The sequence below is a fragment of the Saccoglossus kowalevskii genome, chromosome 13, assembly GCF_978046115.1.
Source record: "Saccoglossus kowalevskii chromosome 13, keSacKowa6.1, whole genome shotgun sequence".
Lineage (NCBI taxonomy): Eukaryota > Metazoa > Hemichordata > Enteropneusta > Harrimaniidae > Saccoglossus > Saccoglossus kowalevskii.
In genome coordinates this window covers 7075221-7087278 of record NC_140653.1, presented here as the reverse complement: position 1 = coordinate 7087278, position 12058 = coordinate 7075221, and the positions used below count along the sequence as shown (strand labels likewise).

Sequence of the window (12058 nt, the reverse complement as noted above, 5' to 3'; positions counted from 1 at the left end):
TGTCATTATTTTAGTAAATAGTAGAAATTACCGATGTTTTCATATTTTATTTTCATTTCTCACTTGAAAACTTTATGAAACTCATTTATTTTGGATTTGTGTCAAATACCATTTTGTTATTAAATCTTAATTATAAATTGAGGCCCCGGTGGACCACATGTATTACTTTTGGTAAAAATTACGGTCCGGGAGACTAGATCTCTAAAAAGAAACAAATTTACAAGTAAAACACACTAGTTTAAATTGCCCAATTTAATCGTTTGTAGGTTTCCATTAGTGACCCCCGGGGAAGATAAATCTGGGCATGTCATCGACGTCGTCTTTAAAAAAGGAATAACTTTTGTTTTTTTCGTTCTGCATTTGCCAGCGAATAAAAATAAGATTGTTGCCAACTATTAACAAGACACATTAGACGACAATGTACTTACATTAGCTTATACAATATATATACAGTATTTTGATCATGTTTGACGACGTGTACATAATATAATACCACAGTCACTTTCCTAGTAGAGTGACATAAATTTTATTTTGAAAAATTTACAAAAAATAAATAATCATTTACAGTTTGTATAACAAAATGGATTTGAGTTAAATCATTGCCATATTGACAGTGACGTCATTAGGACTATTACCAGGGTCACTGTCTGTGTATTCAGACTATCATAACACCAATGTCAATGATAAGATATACGTCTTTGTGACGTAACAAGAAAGCTTGTGCTCAAAATGTTCACAATATTTGATATATTATATATTAATGTATATTTTTCATGGGCAACTTTTCTGTGATCTTCTCAGACATTTTAGACAATGTATAAATTTGGTTAAGTAAAACATTTAGTTTCGCAACAATAAATAAGTACATTGTACACAGCAGACATGTGTTGCAGCTATTGACATACGAGACATCATTATATTAGGAACATTAAATAATTATAAACTTATTGAAACTCAAATCCCAATTTTAGTATTATTAGTATAGCCACGATGCATGTATGCACGTAATACGCTAATATTGTTCTCATTATAGGTGACCTGTTGGTGTGTAAAGGCGTGTATTTTTCACTGTTCACTGCCGCCTTATGTGTTACTACTTAGGAATCAGGGATGTGTTTTATCAGTTTTAGGCTTACTGTACGCCTATTCTCTGTATCATAGACAACCATTGACCGAGTGTATGGTTGTTATAGAAACGGTGTTTCTAAAGATCAGATTTCACTGGGCAAACTAGCATCTCGGGAAGACTTCTTTGAGCATACGTATAAGCATTCACATACAGGAGACTATTGTGAGTTAACAATAGTCTTTACATGTCGTGCTAATCTTTACAACTACCGACGTCTGAACTGAGTCACTGTAGTTCCGCGTTCCAGTGGATCTCATTAAAGACATCCTCATACCAGTGGAAGAAATCAGGTTGTATTTTAAGTCGTCACAAGTTTTTTCTTCTCAGCAACTATGTCGCATGTGTACTGTGTTATCATATTGATGTTAACTAAGTGTGTCTTGGCAACTCCTCCACGCGAAACTTCACCGGCATGTCTCACTGGTGGAATCAACTTTGATTCAAGACCAAACCAAATCGGCGATCCTGCGATAGTGTCGTGCCTGTCTCGTGGAGGTGATCCTTTCCCTAGTCTTACGTGGCGAAGGAATGGTGTCGTCGTCGCCTCGCAGTATACCGAAGATTCGCGGTTAAAGACGGCACAAAGCGATATCAGCTGGGAGCTAACATCGGAAGACGACAACGCCATGTACGAATGCACTCTAACCCACCCGGAACTAACACAGCCACGTTCATGTTCACTTCAACAAGCAATCAGAGTTCGTTATTCGCCTATTGTTACAGTCAATCCACCAAGTTTGGTGATCGCTACAGGTAACATGGCTGTTTTCATATGTTACGCACATGGTAGCCCCAGCCTGAGCTTCTTACAACAATGGAACTTCGATGGATCCCTAACAGTTCCTGACAGTGATCGATATTCCTCTTCGACAATGACTGATGGAGGAATTCTGCTACAGATTAAAAACATCATGGAAAGTGACTATGCTGTCGAAATAACCTGTAAAGCTGTGAACACAAAGGGCACAACGCGGACACAGGTCCTGATTCTACCACCGCCACCTCCGAGTCCTTCAACCATAACCACAACCCCACAAAAAACAACTACAACCTTGTTACATCACGTTACCATCACCACGAAGCCTGAAGAGACAGAAGGCACTCATGTCAATACCGGTTACAGTACAGCTTGTTTTACATCTATTATGAACAGTATTGTATTATTTACGTCATGTTTCACAGCCACCACACACACTGCATTTTATACTCTGTAACGCTTACAAATATTGCCATGGTCAATTACGAAGTATGCTAGTATATTTAAAAAGACAATAGCATTTTTGAATTATAAAATAATAGTACAAAGACTTGCTTCAGTGGAGGCAATTAACAGATTTCTCAATTACGACGTCATAAAATTCAAGTAGTTCCGTATTTTCATTTATTTACAGTATGAACACACTGATCACCCTGATGATACCCGGTCCGGTATCTGTGTCGGTGGGTGGGTGGGTTGTAGGTGTTTTAGATCGCTTCACGTTTTGCCAGATCACTGGAAATTACCCCACCTTCTTTCAATTTAGTTTCAATTCTAAATCAGTGAAACCCGCGATATACAGTTCGATTATTTTATAGGAGAACAGTGATTTTAATGCACCCTACCCCCACATGTGTCGTCGGAAATAAACAATGTATTTTACCCGTGTTGTATTCGTCGCTATGAGTCCCACATCAAACACGACGCGGTGCGACTATTGTAAACACCGATTTGTACCTTGATTCCAGTTCCGAATTCGGATTTCCAATCCTTGAATTTTACCTATAGATATTGTCAAATCAGTTATCTCCCGGATCTCAAAAACATATGGATGATAAATTTGATTTTTTAAATTGACCTATTCAGAAATGTTCACATAATATTTCAAATAGGTCGAAAAAACAATCTTCAAATCTCGAGTTCCCGATAAAATACACATCTGCCTGCTATCAAAATATACTGATAATTGAAATTTCCGCACTCATTTTATGGTCCGTGACTGTGGTAAGTACCAGTGTTCATTTCCACAGTTTGGTGCATATCGTTGGAGCTATTATATTGCTTCACTGCATATTCGAATTGAACAGAAAGTGCACACACCTTTGAAACAAATCAACCGACTGTGAAACATTTCAATATACTCTGTAATATACAATTATTAAAACATGATACCATGAAGTTACAAGCAACATCATTCATATGTCAGTCTTGACTAAACTGCGTATCAGAGCACATGCCCCCCTGTGTAAATGGTCAAATTGGATATAAAGAACATTTTAAAGAAATTATTTTACTATTAGAACAGATAGTTTTAAAAATATAGTACTATCTGTCTCATTGTGAGGAGGGGTAAAAAAGCAAAAAATGCATTTGTAATATTTAATTCATGCATTTGCATTATTTTTTTTTATTTCAACTATGAATCATATATTTTGTGTGTTTTACCTATATTGTATTAACATCAATATCCTAATACATGAATACGTTATCAATAAACATTACTACTACTATGTATCGTTGACCTCCATGTTTGTCTCTACACGTGGTCATGTGACTGGTTTTCAGGTTAATATTTGACCAGATATTTTCTCACCTTCGTACTCGACGTGATCGGTACCACAACTAAGTGTATATATGGAACCTATGGATTAGTTTGTAAGTCTGTCACAAACGCCTAATTGGATGAGACGTAGATATTCCAACGTTATAACGATCACAGGTACGTGTATCGCTGGCAGTTGTAGGTTGTATACAGGGACTGTGGCGGTATGGCGGGCATCGGAATCATCTTATATCGATTAGAGTCTAGTCACGTGGCTTAATATAACAAATGTTATATGTGAAATAGACGTTCAGACTGATTGAATTCTTATTTCAAATTGAACATTATCAAGAAGTGAATATATGCGTAGCCTTCAAACATTGTGACGATCATGATGTTTTGAGTTTATAATTAACTTGAATGTCAATGTATAGCGCCCTCTATCACATTGATTTGATGGCACCCAGAAGGTGATGATTCATTCAAATCATAGAGTATAAAAAAGAAGGATATAATCCGTAAAAATGACATTTTAAAAACATCAGCTTACCCATTTCTTATAATAATTGGTGTACAAAAATGTTTTGTTGTTATCAGAAGGTAATCAATTCAAACTAAATCTACAGAAGATCTAACCAGGTTCAAACAAAACAATTATTGAAGATTGTCTCAGTTGTATAAATCCTATAAAGTCCATGATTTAATTTTAATTTACGTTTTGATAGATGTGACATCATGGAGGCTGATCAGAATCAAACAGTGTTGTATAGGATCAAACACTGGTGCATTATGGGAAGTAACGTCACTAAGTTCATAGCGATATGTACCATAGTACTAATAATGATAGCAGCATATATACCTACAAGTCGAAGAATGCGTTCTGATAAGGTAGTATTGCCACAGACGTTCCAAACAGAGACTCATAACAGTAACATGGGAAAGTTACCACGGCAACCGGACCCGCAGGTATGATATATTTTTCAATAGGGCACCACCGTAGTAATTCACACAAATAAAAAAAAAATAGGATAGGCGATATGATTCCATCTAAATCGACTGTGAACGCACCGGAAATAAAGGCGCGTGCATTTCGTTTTTGCATTTTTTTGTTTGCAAAATAGACTTTACACCGCAGTTTAATTTCTTGTCTTGTGGGGAGAAGAAATAAGTTTGAGGGCAGTCAAATGTGTCAAGTTCTTGCCTGATAGTGAGCGAGACTGCTGCTTTGCTATAATATGCATTCAAAACCGACCCAATCCAAATATAAGAACATTAAAAAACGAAACCACTGGTTTGTACACGTGGCTGTCATTTGTGTGTGTGTGTGTGTGCGTGCGTGTGGTGTGTGTGTGTGTGTGCGTGTGTGTGTGTGTGTGTGTGTGTGTGTGTGTGTGTGTGTGTGCGTGTGTGTGCGTGCTAGTGGAGGTGTTTTCCTGACACTCGGTGTTAATGAGTCATAGGCAAAGATCGCGTCAGCCCTCAGGGTCAATACTAAAGTGTACACTAATTCACTGATGTAGAATTTTTGACTAATTCGAAGGGATGCAGGAGTATTCTAAACAACGTACATGTGTTTGTTGTTCTGACCTCGCCCTTTACCCGTAAATGCACCCATTGAATTAAAGGGGAACCGCCCAATCCCATGGATTGCAACAAAGAATCATGGGACACTATTGTTTATGTTGTTTACAATGTTAATCTATCTTTTGTTATCCATTGTCATTTTAATCCAGAAAGTAAATTTGTTGTGAAATTAGGCTTAACTGGAAGGTGCCCCTTTAATAATTCTGACTCCCTCTAACCGTCAATGCAAAATCGTGTTTTTAACCTCCTCAATATTTTGGCCGAGCCTGGTGGACGGTTGCACTACGGTGATATAATAGACCATTCTATGGCGACAGAAAGTAAATGGTAAGACTTTAATGATTGACATCAATCGTTGCCAAATTTCACATTCGAGAAACTATTGGAGCAAATTATATCTAAATTGAGTAAATAATGCATTCAGCATAATTAAGCTTTTGTTTTTGTTTTTTGTTGGGGGTGAATTACTTTACATTCATAGGTATTGAAGTGGTCTGCTGGTAAGGGACGACGTCAAAAGATCGATGTCGGATAAAACACTTAATTCCTTTAGTTTTTTTCAAAACCCCCTCACCCCCACTGAAACTTAATTGATAAATATTGGACATGGCGCCAGACTATATTCGCCATTAAATACAAATGGATAATCGGACAATAGTATGGCATAGCAGTTGGTTGTCGGGTGGATGTAAACAGATTTTACAAATGCACCTCATTTGACACACATATTTACACTCGGACCAAACCATTTTCTCGTCTTCGATGTTTTTTTTTTTTTTCATTTTCTGTTATTTCTGTCCATGATTGGATAGAAACCATTTCTGCAAGCTATGGAAGATGACAATTAATGAGGAAAAGTCAAACGTGTTGATCATTAACAAGAAAGTTAACAAAAACAAAGATTGGCAGATTGGGAACTCAAAGATAAAAGAAGCTTCTGAGTATAAATATGTGGGTTATTGGATTACACGTAACTTGTCAGATCATACACAATGTACAAAAATGTCTGAAAAGTTTAACAAGTTATTCCCCATTATGAAATCAATTCTTGGTAACCATGGCAATGTAAATAGAGTAGATTATGGTATATCCCTGTGGAACCACATTATTAGACCTGCCTTAGAGTATGCCTGTGAGTTACTAATATTTAGTTCAACAGATATGGAAAAATTAGAAAGAATTCAACGTACAGTGGGAAAGTTTATTTTAGGAGCATGTCGATACACAGCAAATGAAGCCGTTCTAGGGGACCTGGGGTGGATAACTATGAAAAGTAGAGTCAGTTTATTAAAACTGAATTATTACAAGAGATTGTGTTTAATGGAATCAACCAGATGGTCAAACATTATTTTTAATAAACTAACAGCAGTTAAAGAGAATAATCTGATTAAGACCTGGCCATGGCTAAATAGCATTGAAGATATAGAAAGAAATATAAAGATAAACAAAAGTCAATTCACTGAAAGAAATATTAAAAATTTGATTGTAAAAAGTGACGAGATTCAATGGAAACAAAAAATGGCAGAGAAATCAAGTCTCGTTCATTATAGAAAATTTAAAACAAATTTAAAATATTGTGAGAAATATTTAAATTCTTTATCCAACTTCAAGGGCACCCAATTAAACTTCAAGGCAAGATCCTGCACTCTTGGTTTGGCATATGAGAAAAGGAAATGGGCAAACTTGGATAATAATGATTGTATCTGTCCATGTTGCAAAAAGGAACCTGAAACACTGGAGCATTTCATATTACATTGTGAATGTTTCTCAGCACAGAGAAAAACTCTAATGGAAGGGATTGAAATGCTCCTATGTAACAAAAATGATATAAATTTACATAAAGACTTCATAGCAAACAAAGAAGTGCTATGTTTAATCCTGGGTGACAGTACAAGGCAGTATAATTCAGTCCTGTGTGACGAAATTGATACTTTTACAAAAAAATTCTTAGTTGATGCCATGGACAGTAGAAAGAGGTATACAGATAATATTTAATATTTTTCCAGTGTACTTCTTATATTTTAGTTTTCTTATTTTTTGTTGTTGTTGCTACTTTTAGATGTTTTTTTTTGTTGTTGTTATATTTTGTTATCTTAGTTCATGTAACTTAATTTCTTTTTGTCTATCAAAAGTTTTTTTTTTTCATTAGTCTTTGAGTGAAATGTATTTTTTTTTTTGGTGCAGCTCCTAGTTTACATAGTGAGCCCCTGTTACAAAAGGGAAGCAATAAATAAATAAATAAATAGAAAAAAACGAACTGCAAATACTTCAGGATTGTTTTTGACTTCATTAAAAAATAAAATCGTTTTTGTAGGATGGAAACTATTTGAGGTCAAAACCCTCACCCCCAAACTAAAGCAAATAAGTTTTTTTTATCCGACATCGATCTTTTGACGTCGTCCCTAACATAATCCAATTCCTTCCGATGAGAAATTGTTTGGCCAGATCGCCCTCTCTGTACTGTAGTTCCCACTATAATTTACACTGTTTGTTTGTTCGCTATTCCAGGAACGACTAATTGGTGGATTTGATGATCATATTCAGGAACTGAAAATTATGGCAGAATACAATGCAAATGAGACAATTGTAGATAATGATGTAACAAGGTTTACCGAAAACAATGAATTTTGTTCATTGGAAGAATATCCTGAATATTTTATGTTAAGTAATGAAGCAGTTCAGTTTCTGACGAAAGACGGACACCATGAGATATACTTGGCAGCGTGCCAGCCAACCACTTTATATGTATACGGTATGAGCTTAAAAAACACCATGGTCCGATGTCGACCCTGGGTGGACATGCAAGCACGGGTGTTAGGACCAGACTTACAGTTTTACCCCGGCGCCAAGGCATATACACTAATGTTTAACAATGTTAGAGTCAGGTGGGCCGGCAAGGACAAATTTGAGTTATTAATACCACCTTTACAGCTGGGAGTTTACTATTTAGAAATATTACTTGTACATGGTGAAAATGCCCATCGTGTTATGTATGGAGATATGATCAACACTAGAGGTGCTCGTTGTGTGGACACTGGTATTGCTGAAACGCCAGTTCCTCTTATTGTTAATGACAATAGTACGTGTCCATTTTATAAATCCGACTCCACTCCTTTATGTAAATCAGGAAATGTTACAGGGAGATGGGTGAGTACGCCACCAGACGGCTGTGATGGTAAAGTCTGCGACGGCAACATTGATGTACTAGCAAGTTCTGGCCGCGTATGGGCGCCCTACGACTGTCATTATAAAATATTTACCCCTGGGGAGTTTAACAAATGTTTTCGGGACAAAGTAATTTTAGTTGTGGGAGATTCGATAACACAGGAAATAGCAAATGAAATAATTCAGTTGTACATGTACAAAGACAATAAACTACCCATTCCCTGGGACATGACACAGCAGGAGATGGAAATGCGACGATCAGTGACCACATTCTGGCGTTCGATCAACAAGCAGCACACTATGGTTGGTTATAGTATTTTGATGGCAAGTCCGCTTGGATGTGGGATTGACTGCGTCAATAAACACACTGAAAGTGAATTGCACGATATCCTTTTGCAGCACGGAAAAGTAGATTTACTGATTACTTCAACCGGTGTTCATGAAGTGGCTCCACTTGATCGCCTTCACCCAAAGCATAAAGATGTGTTTGTAGGATATGAAAACGCCTTACCAACTTTTATTGAAAAAATCCAGACTTTGGTCAAAGACAGTGGTCAGATAGTGTGGATCACGTCACCAGATGGCAGTGATCTCGCGAGATGTAGTTATCATGCAAAACCACGCCTCGAGAAAATAAATAACATTACAAAACGTTTTGTTGGCGATTATCTCCATAGTAACAAGAGCTCATTACCCATTCATCTCATAGACTTTTTCAGCGTGTCTGAAAACTGCCAGTGTGGAAATTTGCATAAAGGTCTGCGATTCATGAATTATGAAAACCAGCAAAATGCAATGAAATCTTACAATGGGTTTGTATCCAGAATGCTGCTACATATGTATATGACACTGCTATGTAATTAGCCTCCTCACCGCAAACTGACATGTTATCGTCGTAAAACCATGTAGGATTTGACGACAACAGGTTGTCGATGTGCAGAATACATTCTGGTATGTACAGTGGCGGTGACACAGGGGTCAGAGGGGGGCGGTCGCCCCTCAAAAAAAATCAAGCTGAAACCCTTTTTGTCAGCAAAATTTGCCCATCAAAATGCAGGAAATAGCGTTTCAGAGAGTCTAGATTTCAAATTTATTTTTAAGGGGGAGTATACCCATGTATTAGTATGCGTGATGGAGTGGTGAGCACATCTCCGCCCTTCCATGCAAAATGTCGTGCCATCGACTTTGATGTATGTACTCTATATCAACACGGATACAAATTATGTCAAGCAAGCCTTACAAAATACGGGTTTTCAGATGTGTATTGTCTAATAAACACACAATACGGAAACAGAGTAATTAGATATATCAACACCGAGGGCAGTGTTTCCAGCCTGTGACGGATGGATGAATAATACCCAACACTAATGGTACTATTGAATATGTATTGTTAGTATCATTAACTCATTCAAAACAAATAACCCCCGATTAAGTTAATACGAGTAATGGTTCGGGAAATCATGTTCACGATATACTGTATACTGAATCGCACTGGTTAATACTGAATTATACTGCTTTCAACTTCGTAACTAAAAGCGTGGTGGTCGTCTCGCAGCGCGTGTTCGAATTCAAAAATGCAGAGAACGGACCACAACACACATACGTTATTAATTATGCAACAAATTCTGAAAATGTCTATCAACTCCAATTCTTTGACTTAACGAGTTTCAGAGAATGAGTGTTATTTATATAAACATCTCAGTGAAGTGGTGACCAGACACAATTGTAAAAGTTGTCCTAAGTATTTTTGTTTAAATAAAATATCTTTTGGTTTACCAAAAACAATTCGTTTTCGTTTCATTGCTATTAAGCTGATGAATGATAAGACTTCGTATATAAAACATTTGCAAGTATTAATGGGCTGAACCGATGTCTGCGAATCGCTTACATTGGTTTGATATATGAGTGAATAAATCAGTTTTATCATACACAAGTTTCCTATGAATATAGACCAGGAATAAATTTCAGGATTGCTATGCACACTATATCAAATGTCATACACAGGATTGCTATGCTCACTATATCAGGGGTCATACACAGGATTGCTATGCTCACTATATCAAATGTCATACACAGGATTGTTATGCACACTATATCAGGGGTCATACACAGGATTGCTATGCTCACTATATCAGGGGTCATACACAGGATTGCTATGTACACTATATCTAGGGTCATACACAGGATTGCTATGCTCACAATATCTAGGGTCATATACAGGATTGCTATGTACACTATATCAGAGGTCAAACACAGGATTGCTATGCACACTATATCAGGGGCCATACACAGGATTGCTATGTACACTATATCAGAGGTCAAACACAAGATTGCTATGCACACTATATCAGGGGTCATACACAGGATTGCTATGTACACTATATCAGAGGTCAAACACAGGATTGCTATGCACACTATATCAGGGGTCATACACAGGATTGCTATGTACACTATATCAGAGGTCAAACACAGGATTGCTATGCACACTATATCAGGGGTCATACACAGGATTGCTATGTACACTATATCAGAGGTCAAACACAGGATTGCTATGCACACTATATCAAAGGTCATACACAGGATTGATATGCACACTATATCAAAGGTCATACACAGGATTGATATGCACACTATATCAGGAGTCATACACAGAATTGCTTTGCACACTATCAAAGGTCATACACAGGACTGCTATGTACATTATATTTGGGGTTATATACAGGATTGCTATGCACACTATATCAAAGGTCATACACAGGATTGATATGCACAGTATATCAAAGGTCATACACAGGATTGCTATGCACACTATATCAAAGGTCATACACAGGATTGCTATGCACACTATATCAAAGGTCATACACAGGATTGCTATGCACACTATATCAGGAGTCATACACAGGATTGCTATGCACACTATATCAAAGGTCATACACAGGACTGCTATGTACATTATATCTGGGGTTATATACAGGATTGCTATGCACACTATATCAGGAGTAAAACACAGGATTGTTATGCACACTATATCAAAGGTCATACACAGGATTGCTATGCACACTATATCAAAGGTCATACACAGGATTGATATGCACACTATATCAAAGGTCATACACAGGATTGCTATGCACACTATATCAAAGGTCATACACAGGATTGATATGCACACTATATCAAAGGTCATACACAGGATTGCTATGCACACTATATCAGGAGTCATACACAGGATTGCTTTGCACACTATATCAAAGGTCATACACAGGACTGCTATGTACATTATATCTGGGGTTATATACAGGATTGCTATGCACACTATATCAGGAGTAAAACACAGGATTGTTATGCACACTATATCAAAGGTCATACACAGGATTGCTATGCACACTATATCAAAGGTTATACACAGGATTGCTATGCACACTATATCAGGGGTCATACACAGGATTGCTTTGCACACTATATCAAATGTCATACACAGGATTACTTTGCACACTATCAAATGTCATACACAGGATTGCTATGCACACTATATCAGAGGTCATACACAGGATTGCTATGTACAATATATATCAGGGGTCATACACAGGATTGCTATGCACACTATATCAGGAGTCATACACAGGATTGCTTTGCACACTATATCAAAAGTCATACACAGGAT

General features: G+C 37.0%; 2 protein-coding genes across 2 annotated transcripts; both read left to right on the top strand.

Annotated features, from left to right (window-relative positions):
- The first annotated feature begins 1440 nt into the window (after positions 1-1440).
- Positions 1441-3618, top strand: LOC102808483 (cell adhesion molecule 2-like). Its single transcript, XM_006824491.3, has one exon. It carries the CDS (start codon positions 1462-1464, stop codon positions 2341-2343), a length of 882 nt encoding a protein of 293 aa, XP_006824554.1. The 5' UTR covers positions 1441-1461; the 3' UTR covers positions 2344-3618.
- A 765-nt stretch (positions 3619-4383) lies between these two features.
- LOC102808595 (uncharacterized) lies at positions 4384-9261 on the top strand. Its single transcript, XM_006824492.3, has 2 exons — positions 4384-4614; positions 7741-9261. Exons 1-2 carry the CDS (start codon positions 4384-4386, stop codon positions 9259-9261), a joined length of 1752 nt encoding a protein of 583 aa, XP_006824555.1.
- The last annotated feature ends 2797 nt before the right edge of the window (positions 9262-12058 follow it).